The sequence below is a fragment of the Argopecten irradians genome, chromosome 4, assembly GCF_041381155.1.
Source record: "Argopecten irradians isolate NY chromosome 4, Ai_NY, whole genome shotgun sequence".
Classification (NCBI taxonomy): Eukaryota; Metazoa; Mollusca; class Bivalvia; order Pectinida; family Pectinidae; genus Argopecten; species Argopecten irradians.
This window is the reverse complement of record NC_091137.1, coordinates 44,685,530-44,702,478: the sequence shown is the minus strand read 5'-3', so window position 1 is coordinate 44,702,478 and position 16,949 is coordinate 44,685,530. Positions and strand designations below refer to the sequence as shown.

At 35.7% G+C, this 16,949-nt stretch overlaps 1 protein-coding gene across 2 annotated transcripts in view; it reads left to right on the top strand.

Annotated features, from left to right (window-relative positions):
* The first annotated feature begins 5,360 nt into the window (after positions 1-5,360).
* Positions 5,361-16,949, top strand: part of LOC138321810 (E3 ubiquitin-protein ligase UBR4-like) — a 97,160-nt gene continuing 85,571 nt past the window's right edge. For both annotated transcript variants that reach the window (XM_069265792.1, XM_069265791.1), the window contains exons 1-13: positions 5,361-5,505; positions 6,304-6,401; positions 6,995-7,098; positions 7,811-7,940; positions 9,422-9,800; positions 11,080-11,323; positions 11,851-11,910; positions 12,426-12,725; positions 13,262-13,402; positions 13,818-13,944; positions 14,836-15,023; positions 15,405-15,490; positions 16,388-16,470. In XM_069265792.1, coding sequence (XP_069121893.1) covers positions 5,390-5,505; positions 6,304-6,401; positions 6,995-7,098; positions 7,811-7,940; positions 9,422-9,800; positions 11,080-11,323; positions 11,851-11,910; positions 12,426-12,725; positions 13,262-13,402; positions 13,818-13,944; positions 14,836-15,023; positions 15,405-15,490; positions 16,388-16,470 — 2,056 coding nt within the window. In that variant the 5' untranslated portion in view covers positions 5,361-5,389. The remainder of the gene's footprint in view (positions 5,506-6,303; positions 6,402-6,994; positions 7,099-7,810; positions 7,941-9,421; positions 9,801-11,079; positions 11,324-11,850; positions 11,911-12,425; positions 12,726-13,261; positions 13,403-13,817; positions 13,945-14,835; positions 15,024-15,404; positions 15,491-16,387; positions 16,471-16,949) is intronic.

Genomic DNA, 16,949 nt, shown 5'->3' with positions numbered 1-16,949 from the left:
AAATTATCCTGAAAAAGAGCAGGTTTTGGGACACTTTCTAACTCGACTCCGGCTTCACCATAAATAACTCAGTCTCAGTTGAATGGAATGTTTTGCAAAAATTTTAAAATATGTCATTTTCTTTAGAAAAACATATGGTGAAAGTAATTGTGGTCGGGTTCCACTTACTGTACGGTGGACTTCGCCACTTTTCACAACGTTAATGAAAAATGAGTTATCAAATCCTAAAAATAACCGAACTATTTATCATATTTAAGAAACTGAACCTATTCTATTGTAAAGGGGGAAATGGTGAAATGTATGAAACCATCGGAAAGAATTGATAAATTGTTTTTATAACGAGTACGACTTCTTCTCTGAAACTAAGCATGGGATAGCACTCATAATGCAATAGTAGTATCCTTATAGGGCGGATTTTCAAAATTATACAAATGATGGGGCTGACCAACGGGGCATGAGGCGCGGGGTCAAAAGGGGTCGATTTGGCTATTTCCATATAAACAACTTCTTTTCTGAAACTAAGCATAGGATAGCACTCATATTGCAATGGTGGCATCCTTATAAAGCGGGAATAAAAATTGTATAAATGATGGGGCTGACTCCCCGGGGGCCTGAGGCGCGGGGTCAAAAGGGGTCAATTTGGCTATTTCCATATAAACTTATAGACTGGGGATTCAAAATCAACAAATGACGTGGATGATCCCCCGGGTCCCTGAGGGGTGGAGTTAAAAGGGGCAAACTTGTTTTGCTGTTTTTCATATGAACGACTTCTTCTCTGAAACTAAACATGGGGTAGCACACATAATGTAATATTAGCATCCTTATAGGGATTAAAAACTATGCAAATGATGGGGCTGACCCCCGGGGGCCTGAGGCGCGGGGTCAAAAGGGGTCATTTTGGGTATTTCCATATAAACGACTTCTTCTCTGAAACTAAACTTAACATATGTTTAAAAAACAATTAATACGGCCGTTAATTCAACTTCTGCAGCGAATATGTGATACAAATATGTCGCTTGATTAATCCAATGGAAATTTAATTTCTTATTTTATTTTTTCTTCAGATGAAGACCCGTTTGTCCACCACTTTGGATTACATCGTTTGACTGTAAGTGGCCATCCATCTGTGTCCACACCTCCATATTCCCCAAAATTCATCCTCGCCCGCCTCCGGGGAGTAGCAATCGACCCCCGTCCTGGGTCCTTGTCCAGTTTTCAATGGTGGCAGCTACTGGAGGAAAATCCGGAGTTATTCCGGAGGCTGTTTAAGGGCATTCCTATACAGGAAGGCATGGAGTGTCCGCACCGGATTACGTCAAACTGAACTGGAGGTAGATCGTGAAAAAAATATATATCATTATACGGGAAGACATTGAAATTCGTTTATTTGTTTAAAAAACAAAATACAGTGGGACATTGAAATTCATGTATTTTTTTAAGAAACAGGATACGAAGGAACATTGAAATTCGTGTATTTGTAAGAAAAATCAAGATACGATGGAACATTGTAATTCGTGTATTTGTTTGAAAAAAAAAATAAATATGACTTTCATCTCCGGTGATTTATTTCTATATTTGTGGATGAAGCTTCTCCTGGAACTTTCCTTCCTTGCTTCTTTGACACTCTAGATATTGAGGACCATACATGGAATGGTTATAAACTGACAAACAAGCTATTGTTATTTTATATTATGTGTGCGTGTTATCATAATTCAGTCTATCGATTCTATTGTGATTTTATAACATTGTTATACACAGAACTTAAACGTCATTTCGTGCTTACAAATATATACAATCAATGTATGTGCGTGTATTTATAGTTGACTATTACATTCCAACTGCAGAACTACCGGCTTTTGACTCTATAAAGATATTTTCTATATATATATATATATATACCGTATAGGTTTTAGTTTTACTATGTAATGTGAATGTGTAGAGAGAAATGGCCCTAGGCATAAAAATTGTACCAGCTGCCCCAATTGAATGATCGTAAAAGGCGACTAAATTTAGGATCCTGACTGTTAATAAGACGTAAATTAAATCAAACAAAGTAGTGAGAAAAATAAAAAATAAATATCTTTACAATCATTTGTTTGTTTGTTTGTTTGATTAATTAACGTCCTATTAACAGCTATGGTCATGTAAGGACGGCCTCCCATGTATGCGTAGTGTTGCGTGTATGTTGTGCGAGGTGCGTGTTTCGGGAGACTGCGGTATATTCATGTTGTGTCTTCTTGTATAGTGAAACTCCTGCCCTTTTTTATAGTGCTATATCACTGGAGCATGCCGCCGAAGACACCAAGCAACACACCCCACCCGGTCACATTATACTGACAACGGGCGAACCAGTCGTCCCACTCCCTTTTTGCTGAGCGCTAAGCAGGAGCAGAAACTACCACTTTTATAGACTTTGGTGTGTCTCTGCCAGGGGACAGAACCCAGAGCCTACCTCACAGGGGCGAACGCTCAACTAAAGGCCAAAAGTGAGGCGGTGCCAAGGGAGGCGTTAGGAAGGATAAAGTCAGTTAGGAAGAATAGAAAAGATAAGATCCTAAATTTAGTCGCCTTTTACGATCATGCAATAGGGGCAGCAGGTACAATTCTAACGCCCTACCTGCAGGGCTGCTTTACTATCAAAAACCTGTGGTAGAACGATAGAATTAAAAAGAACTAATACTGTTACATTGTTTAATCTTTTATATTAGTTGTTTAATTTTATAAATAAATAATTGTTTATAAATTATGTATTAGATGTTTTGCTTTCGATACATGCATACTTCATGCTTCATTTCATGGTTTTGGGTTTATTCTAATGGGGTGGGGGATAGTGGTGGGTTGATAGAGGCGGGAAAATGACATCTAATAAATGGCCTTGATGATGTTAGATCCTATATAGAACGGAGCAAGAAGACTCTTTCATATATAGATATGAGGGATAGGGATATTGTACCCGAGGTTACGATCGAAATATAGTTATACCATTGGGCTTTACAACATTTTGAGTTCTCGAGGGTAGAAAAAAAAGAGTCTCACCTTCATTTCAGCCAGGCACCGTTAGAGGTCGCGTTCTGGCATTGCAAAATACCAACCAAATTATTGATGCTAGAATCTTGGAATATGTAAAGTTTAAGGGACAAAAATGGGAAAATGGTTTATTGTCATGCTTGCATATTAATCGGTCTCAAATATCATACTTAGATTTATATTTATAAAGCCGTATACTTGAAAGTAGCCTAGTTATAGCCAAGAAAAACACTGTCTATAAACAAGAGGTCCCTGAAGGAGTTTCTAAGGATATTAAACGAATTATGTTAATTTCATACAAGATGTTCATCCTCGATACTCCAGGGTTCCCCTGGACTACATCATTATGTTCATTTCATACAAGATATTCATCCTCGATACTCCAGGGGTTATTATCACTGACTTTATATATCAGCCAATCGCAGAAGATAATTAAAGATTACAAAGAGAGCGACGCTCAACTTCAAAGCCACGCAGTCAACCACAGTGTACCGTTATTTAATTATTTTGAACCACATTCCCTGTGTCTTCTGTTGCCTTCAGTTTTGCAATGATATAGTCCATGTATGGATACTATATTATAGTATACCGCTAGAGTATCGAGGATGAGGAGATTGTATGAATCGAATCTTTATTTTTGCGAGCCTCGGCGAAAATATATATTTTTCCCCTTATTCGTATACAAAAATCGAAAGACCACTTCTTTGTATCCCTCAATTCTGTATGCTCTCTCATAAAGCAGCAAGCTCTCTTTACTCAAAATGAATAATCAAGAATAAACAACGCAACAAGGATTTTTGGCAGAAAACTGGCTCACCTTTTATGAAAGCGGCCGAAAATATTTATTTTTACTTAACCCAAATTATTTATCAAAAAGAATTTTGAGTGAAGGTGCGGCCTAAAGAGCGCGAAGGTGCGGCCTAAAGAGCGTCATCACCATAAGATAACAACAACAATTAACACTCTGATAATAATAATTGCAGATGGTACATATGTTTACATAACATATTGAGCAAGGAAGGACAATAATGTAAAAAAGATACTAAGAAACACAAATTCATATGGCTATCAGTAGAACATTATGTATTGGCACATAACATAATGAGCAAGGATGGACAATAATGCAAAAAAGATACTTTAAAGTTGGCACACATTCAACTGGCTAACAGTAGAACATATTTTATTGGTACATAACATATTGAGCAACAGGGAAGTGGATTAGGGTGGGAAATTCCAAAATTTCTTGTCTTACAGAATGGCGTCTTACAATTTTTTCTGTCAGCGAAGAATGACATATGCGCATGTGCGTTACGTATATGACGATCACATGATAAAAACTGACCAATCAAAGAACAAAAACATAAAGCCTAAAGCGGGAAATACGAATTGTGAAAAAAGTCGTCTATTGCATAGACTTTTTATTTTTCCCCTTATTCGTATACAAAAATCGAAAGACCACTTCTTTGTATCCCTCAATTCTGTATGCTCTCTCATAAAGCAGCAAGCTCTGTTTACTCATATATATATAACAAAAAAAGATATACTTCGAAACGACTTTCATAAAATCACTTTTGAAATATACACACATTTAAGATACTTTTTATCACACGACTACAACAACCTACATTTCAAAGAACTTCAACACCGTAATATGCACGATGAACGAAAAATACAGACATGTTTCAGATAGAAAGTGTAAGTAAAACGTCCTCTCAACTTCGCTAGCCATGATCAGTTGATACTGAAACTACCCTTGGCTAGCGAAGTTGATGTTATCTTGCACGGAGTGGGAATATAAAGGTATGTTTGTTTTAATGAAAACACATTAGCTAACCTTGTTCAACGATTTAAAAAGTAAATATGTAACAGCCTAAATGTACAAGTTGGTTTTCTTGATTTTTATCGAATTCTCGCGAATTCAAAAAAAGTTCCAACATTTCAAATCTATACAGTAGGCATATTTTGTTATTATAAAAAAACACATGATTATCATTTGTTTTTAATGTAAAAAGAAGGAGAAGTAAACTATAATTAAGTTTACTCTATTTATCTAAACTTGTTTCCGCCTCCATAGCAATCATCTACTAGTATGGATGGTGGTAAAGGGGCAGTAACTCATACCCGGTATAATAATTGCGGGCATATACTTTGTTGATCACCGGTTCCGTCAGTGCATCATGTGCGTTTCGATAAGATGATTTCAATTTGTTTGAGAATTAAATTTTCTTGTCAATGAAATCCATACTTTAACGAATTATAAGACTTATAATTTATCAAATGATAAATCTTATCCTGCGTATTTCCTCATGTCGGAACCATTATGGGGGGACATATTTGTGGTTAAACCGGAAGTTACAGAAAAATGGCTGCGAGTCCAGGGATGAAATGGTCAGTAAGCGTAAAACCGCTGCTGACCGCATCCTACTCGTCGTTCAACAAAGATGACCTGCCTGGATTTGCAAAAGCTTTAAGTAAAAGGTTCGAACATGTTTTTATTTATATAACTCGCCTTGTTTGGCATAAATGTTCATAGATACGCTAAGTGCCCTTTGATTTGGTTGTCGATTTTGTAAGGGATAAATTTAGATTCGCTTCATCACTTCCACGAAAATTTTTTGGAACTTTCGTTTTGTTTAAAACATTTTTGTCATTTCTCCTGATCGTATTTGTATTGTTACCGCTCAAGATTATAACTCAATATTATAACTGAGAAAGATGTTAAATTTTATCAAGTCAAGGAGAAATCTAGCTATCTACTGTTGTAGCGGAAAAGATATCACTGACTGTCAGAAGGTGATATCATTTCCGCTACAAAAGTAGTTAGGAGAAGTCATGATTTGGCTATTACAATACTGTATTATTAGTTTAACACAAATATATAATACAATGTTAAAAGAAATGAAATCTGTATGTAGTATAATGTTAGACAGCTGGTATATTTCTTTAAAAGTATCACTATATGTATCTGTATCATTTTGTTGATACCTGTATGGTATTGTACGTACCATATTTTTTACGTTATCCGCCCTATTAAGCATGCTGGTTATTAGGGCCAACCTATTAAGTATGCTGGTTATTAGGGCCATGATATAGAAATATGGAACTCCTCCATGATGCAAAATTCAGAAGATACATGTGAAAATTACATATGATACCAAGAAGTCATTTAAAAGTTGTCCGTGGAAGGGAAGGGGGCACATTTTTTTAAAGTCATACAGACATATCTAGTATTTAATTTATTTATATTAATACTGTTATAATATGTTGTATTTGTAGTGAAAAAGACATTCTTGAACATGAAGCTCAGCATGAAAAGTTCTACTCAGCATTTGTGGCTTTAGCTTCACACTACATGAGTGCAAGCGCACGATCAGGTATATGATTCCATTCTATATATAATAGATTTATCATGATACGTTAATATCACAATAATTTCTTACAATACAATTTTAATATCACAATAAGCGCCCAGGGCGTTTAAAAAATTGAAAAGGTGCTAATAAGACAAAATTATTAGAAATCTATAAAGTTTTGTGTATCTTTGGTCTTTATTTATGCCTGGGCACATTGGAATGAAGGCCTCATAAATGGGGAGGGGCGCTTATAGGGACATGGGTGCTTAATGGGTCGAATACGGTAATAGAAATAGCTTCAGTTTTGACTTAAGTCAGTGCATTTTGTTTCGAGAAATCTGGGTCAGAATACCACTCCATCCTGAAGAACTGTTGTATAAGTAACACAGTCTACTCATAATTACTGTTGAATCTGGTTTCATAAAATATCCTGATTTTAAATTTCAAGTAGACGGTAGGTCAGCTGGTACAATAGTACATTGTGCAAGTGTAATTCAGTGAAACATTCCACATGTCTTGATTTGTAGTTATTGTCAATTAGCAATTTGTATTTGATGAATGTACATGTCCTCATCCAAATGTTATTGCTATAAGTTTTTGGACTCTGTTTGCAGTTCCCTCAGCCCACCTGTCAACTGTATCAAGTGCGTGTCGTGTATTGCTGAAGTTCTTACTGACAAAATTACAGACCTACCATGAGGAATGCTGTATCACGCAGGTATTCAGCTAGACACACTGCTCATTTTTAGCCTTCATCATTACTTTTTTAGGGACCTTTAATTTCAGCTTCCCTTGAGCCCTACTTGTGCCATTCTCATTTTTGGGACACATCAGAAGACAACCTGGCTGACCGCTGGCAGTCATTTCTCTCTATGTCTCATAGAAACTAGTTCTTGGTTGTCCAGGTTCTGTATTTTAACACTGATTGAAAGTAAAGCCAATTTGAGTTTCATGCCTGGTTTCCCTCATTATCAAATTACAATACAAAAAAAGAAAAGAAGAGAAAAACAGATATATGATCTATCTTTCATTTCTTCTCATTATCATTTGTTTCAATAGAAAAAGGAAAGAAGAGAAAAACATATATTTATATGAATAATTCCATGGCAGGTGCTAAGATTCTTTAATTTCTTGTATGATATTGAAATGACCATGTCTTTGTAGTTGTTATTCGGTATTTGCATATAACAGAGTTATCTGTCCTTGCAGGTAGGTATTGATTGTGACGTCATGTGTTTGCGAGCATAACCTCATACTTTTCTGGGAAAAAAAGATGTAAATTTCGCTCACAAATAATAAAGTCATAATCAATATCTACCCGCAAGGGAGATAACTGCAAAATATGCTAAGACAGAATAATCAATGATAAGTTAACCCTGTACATCTGTTCTGAGTGATTAATGCCTAAATTGTTGATTCTGTTTTGTCAGAAACACCTGATGATGTTGATCAAGGCCCTGTGTACAGGAAGCAGTGGCCTAAACAAGGCAGATGTAACGTCGTACGTCGCCGTCCTCCGACAGGCCCAGGCTCCGCCAGCCGTACGGGAAACAGACACAGGTAAGATGCACAGATTGTTTAACTTTTTTTTTCTCAAGAAGAGACAGACACAGGTAAGGGATATATACACAGATTCTTTAACTTTTTTTTCTAGAAGAGACAGACACAGGTAAGGATATATACACAGATTCTTTAACTTTTTTTCTAGAGAGACAGACACAGTAGAACAAGATTCCTTTTTTTTAGAGAAGAGACAGACACAGGTAAGGGATATATACACAGATTCTTTAACTTTTTTTTCTAGAAGAGACAGACACAGGTAAGGGATATATACACAGATTCTTTAACTTTTTTTTTCTAGAAGAGACAGACACAGGTAAGGGATATATACACAGATTCTTTAACTTTTTTTTCTAGAAGAGACAGACACAGGTAAGGGATATATACACAGATTCTTTAACTTTTTTTTTCTAGAAGAGACAGACACAGGTAAGGGATATATACACAGATTCTTTAACTTTTTTTTTCTAGAAGAGACAGACACAGGTTAGAGATATAAACACAGATTCTTTAATTATTTTTTCAATTAGATTTTACAATACCATAAGCATACATGACTTAAAATCTTTATTAAAGCTTTCTAAACTGACATTAATTGTTGTGCTAAGTCACATTTTCAATATACCAGGTAATGTTGATTTAAAGCAATTACTGGATTAAGCTTTTGTATTCATCATTGTTCTACTTTGTTTGAATTATTTTTGCCAGAAGCATATTTACAACATGTATATATAGGATACACAGGTGCAATCTTGGACATACTACGATACGTGTATACTTTCAGATACGCATGTATAAACTATCATCATTTGTTCTTATTTTGGATTGACAAGCACCCCTCAACTATGGGAGTGAGTCCATACATATGATATATCTTCTTCACATGTCTTATAAATTTGGTATCACTAATGCTTGTTAAACACACATGTTAACATGTTATATATGTCATGTACAAAATGAAGTTTAAAAAAAACGAAGATGAGATCGAGATTAGGTCTGTATTGAAACTGTATTCAAGGATTTTGTTTTAGTCAATTGTAACAAATCTATACTCCTTGTATTGGCATTGGATATTGTGATGTAAAATTTGTTTGACTTTCGTGTCTAGTAGTGTCTGTTTGTTGAAACTTCTACGGACAGCGTTTCGATAAAGAATGTGATGTGAGTTATAGGTACTGTTCCAATCTGATGACTTTTTATTTAGTGGTCAGGTGGTTAAGATGTTTCTAATATTAATGTGTGTACATAATCCATATCAGAAAAAGACCTCTACATTTTCCAGAGTTATGCCCCTTTGTTACAAATTGATTAAAACTGCTCCTAAACTACTGGAGTGATTTCAATGAAACTTGATGGCAAAAATTCTTGTACAGTGAAGGTGACCTCTAGTTCCTTGTCAACAGTTCTAAGTTGTATTCACAGTACTATAGACTCCACACTGCCTGGTATAATGAATACCCTCCATCTGTTTGTTTTTGCAGATTCAGTTGAAGTGCAACCAAAAGAAATTGCCCGTTCAAGACTAGACACAGGAAGTGACATATTTGACCAGCTGACCTCCGTGTTTGAGGAGGTAAGCATTGCCAGTCCACAGAAAACGGAGCCAGTGGTCGAGCCTGTGGTCAACGACGATGACACGCCCCATAATCGCCACAGTCGCGAGACAGAAGACTTAAAAGCTGCGTTTGGAAAGAGGAACTTAGCTCACCTTCTGCAGCTGGATGGAGCTGATATATTAGTGAACGTCTGCTCCAGTCTGACATTCCTGGGGCGGTACTCTCAGCGATACAAAGAGGCCGTGGCCGGCTCATCATTCATCATGCCTAATACCCTGGTGGATGCACTAACATCCAGGACAAGGTAACACAAACAAGTTGTGATAACACACTTGAAAGTCATGACTTCATTATTAGCTTACCTGGTCCGAAGGACCGAGGTGAGCTTATGGGATACCGCAGCGTCCGTCGTCTGGCGTCCGTCGTCCGGCGTCCGTCAACAATCGACTTCTTCTCCATAACCGCTGGTCGGATTTCAACAAAATTTGACTGGTAGCATCCTTATGGGCTACTAACGGAAAATTGTACAAATGATGGGGCTGATCCCCCGGGGGCCTGAGGGGCAGGGCCAAAAGGGGTCAATTTGGCTATTTCCATATAAACGACTTCTTCTCTGAAACCAAGCATGGGATAGCACCCATAATGCAATGGTAACATCCTTATAGGGTGGGGATTTAAAATTGTACAAATGATGGGGCTGACCCCCGGGGGGCCTGAGGGGCGGGGTCAAAAGGGGTCAATTTGGCTATTTCCATATAAACGACTTCGTCTCTGAAACCAAGCATGGGATAGCACCCATAATGCAATGGTAGCATCCTTATAGGGTGGGGATTCAAAATTGTACAAATGATGGGGCTGACCTCCCGGGGGCCTGAGGGGCTACTACATGTACTTTCATATAAATTACTTTGTCTCTGAACCTATGTATTGGATAGCATATTTGTATGGTATTAATAGCATCATTGTATGGTTGTGATTCAAAATTAAACTTTGGGAGTCAATTTTGCTTATTTTTCTAATTGTCAGAGTCTTGTGGTAATTACTAACAAAAAACCAGGTGAGCGATACAGGCCCTCTGGGCCTCTTGTTTCCCATTTCAAAATCGATATAAAATGCTGAAAGATAAGAAAAATTTTGTATGGACTGTGAAGATATTTTAAACCAAATATTTTTCATGGCTACTATATTTCCCAATTTCGGTTTTAAAACATTTTTCGCTGAGATTTGCAGATTTGAAATTGAATGGAAATACCTTTGAATCTAATTGTGCAAGAATTGTGGAAGATATGAATTCGCAGAGATTTACATTAGCAAATTTACTTTGATCACAAAATTTGTGAAAATAAATGGCATGAGAAAGAAAGTTTGTTTACAGTAAATAAGTCCTATGTCCCTCTGATAAGAATAGCGATTTTATATTTGTATATGTACAGCATTGAAGCTCTTATAAGGCTTTGCCTAAATTCATAATATTCGTTATCAGCCTATAAGTGCCAATTGATTTGCTAGTAATGACCTTTATATTTACTTTCGATATATTGTTTTGGTCACTTGGGTCAGAGAACATTTGTATCTTGTTTCAGTTACCAGTGTTTGCTGAGTGATATCTCAGTCGTCTGGCGAGCCTTCAGTTTACCTATACTGGAGCCGCTGTCACCGAAACGGATGGAGAAAATTGTTAACATCACCATGAGCTGTCTGTATGCCTCTCTATCTGTTGCCATGGCAAACAACGTTGTGGCCCTAACCAGTACCACTCCAGCAAAGTCCACCTCCAGTAAAGATGAGGAAATTGACAATTATGGATCAACTGTAATTCAGAGAAGTGTAAGCTTTCATTTAAGTTTTATTAAGTTTAACCTATTCACCCCTGAAATTTCATAGTGAACTATCCCATTCTTTGACTCAGAAGAGTCCAAATGTGTCTTCAGGGGGATAGACTTGACATTGTCAATTGCCAACTAGGGTACTGCTGTCATCCAAAGAAGTGTAAGATTTGTGAAGTTCAATGCCCCAAAACATCAGATTTTAATTCAGAGAAAAATAGTTTTAAGGATTAAGCAGACATTATTAATTGACTGACTTATACTTCATAATCTTTGCATATAAGGTTTGTGACTGGCAATTACATTCCCTTTTTGCCAACAGAAATTATTGTGTATTACTTAAAGGTTTGCATATCCATGCAACATTCATTTAGCAAAAAGTCATTCCTTAATGATAATGGAAAATATTCTCAGATATTTCTTGTTTCTCAATTTGGTATACAGATATATCTTTTCTAGTATTCTGTAGACTTAAGAATTGAAGTTCTATGAATAGGAATGTAAGGAATTTTTACATTATAATTTTAGCTGGAGATATTTAACACAGTGTCTGCTGTTATGAGAACATCCACAAGAGCAGGAGGAAATGTGAGTAAGACATTAAAACCAGAAAAAAATCTTCCTAGTAGAGTCTAAACTTGTCTAAAAAGACCACTCAAAGGACACATAAAAATGGTCTTCATAGCCAATGATCTCAAATTTGGCTAATTGTAGTGCCAAAAAAGTAGTCTTATTAGGCAGGTGGTCGCTATGACAGGTTTTACTTCTGTCTATCTTCGGCATGAGGTTTGACCTTTAGTGGGGAGAATAATGTAGATCTACACACTTCATTCCCCTTTTTGTGTAGCTCTATGAATAATGATCAGTATATAGATTATAATCAGCTAAACAAAAAAAAAAAAAACGTGTATCTGCCATCATTGTGAAAACACTCGAACAATAAAAATGTTATTGAACCTTTAATAGGTTTCAGACTTGATTAGTCAAGTCCTCGGAAGAATAAAAAAAAAGCCTAAATTGTAGAAATGCTAATTGAACCTTAATTAGACAAATCCCGAACTAATCATGAATACAAAACAAAATATGTATGTATATGATTGTAGAAAGCCCAGAACTTAAACCTGATGGCAGCTTGGCTGCTACTGAAGGGCCTGCAGAACATTGTAGCCCTCACCCCTTCCGCTGTTCTGGAAAGGAAAGAGCCAAATAAACCAAAGACCTCCACACAGTCCTCTGATAGTTCTGCTAAACCAAAGGAAACACAGTCCTTCAGTCGGAGTAGCATCTGGAAAAGTTCCTTCCATGGATTCGGAGCTTTATCTGTAGCTCTGGCTTCCAAAGCTGAGCGCCTGGTCCAGGAGCTGTTGGACGATTTACAAGTGGAGGGCGTGGTACAAGAACATGTAAGTTCTGATCAGGCCCCGATTTCTCGAAACAAACTTAAGTCAAAAACTGACTTAAGTCAATTGTATTCACATAGGTTACATAAGGAGAAAAACTTAAGTTTTGACTTAAGTCTGTACTTTTGTTTTGAGAAATCGAGCCAGGACTTCTCTGGTCAAAGGTTCACAGAGGTCAAAGTTGAGGTAAAGGGTTGGATAGGGCAAAGTTGAACTAATGCAGTAGTATGCACTGATGGATTGGAGTATGAAATACATTCAACATGACGTGTGATGCTAATCCTCTCATTTGTTTGATAATTTATGTTTGAGGTGTTAAATCACTTTACTGTTTTATGAGTAGAATTCTTCTTTGGGGTTCTCAGAGGTCAACAGAGGTCAATATTTTAAAAAAAAAACAACAGAATTTCCTTATCATTATTTTTCATGTAAATTCAGTTACTATTTTGTTGCAATATTAATGTTTCTTAGCATTGTTTATATGATATTTTTATTTTATTAAGAATATATTTCCATCAAATTGTGTTTATGTTGTATAGGAGACAACACCTCCACCAGAGCAAGGCCTTGACTTTACCATCATGACATACCAGACTGCATGGAAACGGGTCAAAATGCTGCTGAGTGCGATTAACCTGACAGACCTTATGCTGAACCTATTGGAAAATGCCTTCAGAAAGGTACAGTCATGTCACTTGAATGCTTTTAGTGATGAGAAACACATGGAAATTGTTAAAGATGCTCCACCGCCGACAGAGCATAAATGATACTCATCATTTGAACAATAATTGGTGTTAAGTCATATTTATATATGTCTTATTAACACAAAAAATGATATGAAATAATTTGTTTTGCTTTTTGTGCATACACAATTAGTACTTCAATCAATATATGACATAGTGCCACAGAATTTATCAGGATGTGAAATTATTTTTAATATTTTAATCTTGAAATAAAATTAGAAGCTCAAACTTTTCTATGGTGGTTATGATGTAAAGTAAGTAACTTTTGTTTTAAAGCTTTTTCCACTGTATATATGAATTGGCCTCCATTGGTTTGTGCAGTATGATTTACATTTATGTCGACCATTTGTAGGCCTCACTCCTTCGTAGACTGAAGCAGGGAAATGAATCATCTGAAACAAGCAGTAGCAGTGCTTCAGATTCCAACACTTTCTATGAAGATGACTTTAGCTGTTCTGAAGAAAGCAGCGATGATGATGGTAAGTCAGACATTCTCGTAATCCAAGTATTTTCGCGAAAGTTTTTCTCCACGAAATCATATCTACAACATTTATTTTGATATGAATTTCAATTCAATTTTAAATTTGTGAATACTGATATTCGCAAACTTGTTTTGAAATGGATATTGTAAAAATTTGTAGATTTACAGTACTTTATTAAAAAAATATTTGATTTCGTTAAATTTAAGGAGGGGCGACATTTTGTCCAGACTGTATTCTTCAGTGTTAACTCAAAGTGGACAGGGATGCGATAACACTTCAGTTACTTTGAATATCTAGTGAAATTTTTAGTCAGACAGTATTTGAAAGTAAATTCTGAATACTCTTAGACTGGGTCTATATCAATAAAATTATAGATTGCATATAACAAACAAGAGTTTTTAATATCAAAGATTTTTTAATATATAGAAGAAAATAATATAATTAATGATTTTGCTGACTATCATTTATTTGATTTCTTAGTCCAAATGTATTATAAAAATCAAAATCACTAGAGAGTTATGAATGTAAGTGATAGGTGAAGAATTTTGGCTAATAATGGAATAATCGATAACTATTTTTACTGGGATCTACCAAAAGACAAATGGAAATATGAATAACTATTGAATGGAAATATGATTGAATATTAAAATTGGAAATATGATAGAATATTAAAATTGGAAATATGATGGAATATTAAAATTGGAAATAGGATAGAATATTAAAATTGGAAATATGATAGAATATTAATAATGGAAATAGAATTTAATAATGGATATAGAATATTAATAATGGAAATATTATAGAATATTAACAATGGAAATATGATAGAATATTAATAATGGAAATATGAAAGTATTACATGTCATGATTTCCTATAAATGCATTTAGATGACGATTCAGAAAACATCCTTGGGGGCCTGTTTGAGGAACCAGCCCCACCCACAGAAACAGTTGAGCCATCCGCTCCACCCCCAGTTCCCGCCCGTGTCGATGTGCCTAGTGAAGGAAAACGTTCCCGCAAAATCAGCAGTGGGGACAGTCCCAACTTTGTCCCAGATAAACGCGAGCCAGAAGGGGTAAGTTCCAACTTTGTTCCTTATAAACACGAACCAGAACGCGAACCAGAAGGGTTAAGTCCCAACTTTGTTCTTTATAAAGAGAAATTAGAATGGGTAAGATATGAAACTTTGCCTCCTACTTAAATCTTCAAAAATATTTTTCCATTCAATATCTATCAAGAAATTGTTCTTGATTCTAGACATTTAATTTTAATGACCCCATTTTACTTAGATGATTGTTTGGATATAATCTCAAATAACTGGGAAAGGAAGGACATTTGCATTACTTCAAAATATACTCTCGATTACTCTCTGGATAACTAGTTTTTATGTTGTCAATTGACTTTAAACTTTTAAAATTTTTGAATTTTTTCTGACCCTGATGTTCCTTTTTTTCAGTTTGCTCAGCTGGGTGCCGACATCCTGAACTTCTTAACTCAGTCATTCCTCAACTCTACAGACCCAGAAATACAGCTGATATTCAGGTCAACACCATTTACTGATAATTTTTTTTATTTTTTTTATTTAACTGACAACTTTACTAATGATGATATTCTGTCTATACGTTTAGGTTCAAAGATGAGTGTTATTTGGGTATATTTTCGTTTTCTTGATAGAGTGGGACATTTTACTTTGGCTTTCCTTCAAAAGTTGGTACAGCCATTCAATGACTAGCTATTTTGAATCTGTAATGAGACCTGAAATACTTAAAAACTTAATCAAGTACTCCACATACTATATTCTACTAGCAGTAACCCCCTCCCTTTACCATATTCTACCAGCAATAAGCCACCCACACCCTACACCCCACCCGAGAAATAAATATTTGTATTTGAAGTAGAAAAGTCTTATCACCGAATTTAGGCCTTAGTGTTTTCATACCTCAATATTTACATTGCCATTTTAGTCCCACTATGTAACCTTACCAAGCGTAGTTAGCATTCATCAGCTTATGAATTGCCATCCACTTATTATGACGTCACAAATGTCATGCCAGCAATTGCGGAAAATAGCTGTTCAAATGGCTGTTCTGTCCTTGACGTTAAAGAATTGTTAATTCATTATAGATGCAAAATCTCTTGAGATTTCATCATAAAATTGTTATCAAATGTAAATATAAGCTTTGAATGTCTGGCGAGCTGAATATAATTTGCTACTGTCCAGTTGGCATTCAAATTTGCTCTGAATGCCAACTGAAGATCTTCATTGCTTAAAAAAAAAAAATTCTGGCAAACTGAAATGAAGAAGTGGCACTATATATTGGAAGTAGTTCATTGTGATGTTTATTCATTGTTAAGACAGTTTAAAATAAAAGTTCTGCTTTTGAATTTAATTTAATTGAAATTTTAATTTTAATTTCACTACTCCACACTATGTTTTAGATCTTCTCTCACCGAGGACCATATGGGAAGTCTGGCCACACTTATACGTGAACTTGACCGGGAGTGTATTAAATACGCATCTGGTAAGTCGAGAGAGATGGAGGAATATTGTCCTTGATTTCAAGGGGTTACGATCAATTAACGATCTCCACACCCCTGGAATATGTTATAGCAAAATTGAAGACTCTGTATGCAATATCGGATGAGCAGGCATTTTGGTCCTTTTAAAAGTAATCAAATGACGGTACATTGTATAGCTTTGGAGTTGAACTTTGCTCTCTGTAAATCTTCAAAGGAAGCTTATGTAGGCCTGTTTTTATCTTGCCTCTTGAAGAGAGAGGGGGAGCTCATGAAATCATTCTGGCGTTGACGTTAGAAATGACCTAATTAAGGTTTTGGTACATGATGTGAAATGCTGTTATCTAAGAACTGATATGGATTTCTGCATAGATATTGTTTTTGGTATAGACAAATATTTGAAGGATACAAATGTTGAATTTTGAGAATTTCAAGGAGCCAGTTTATAATTTACCTTTCCTTTAGTTTACAACTGACATTGATT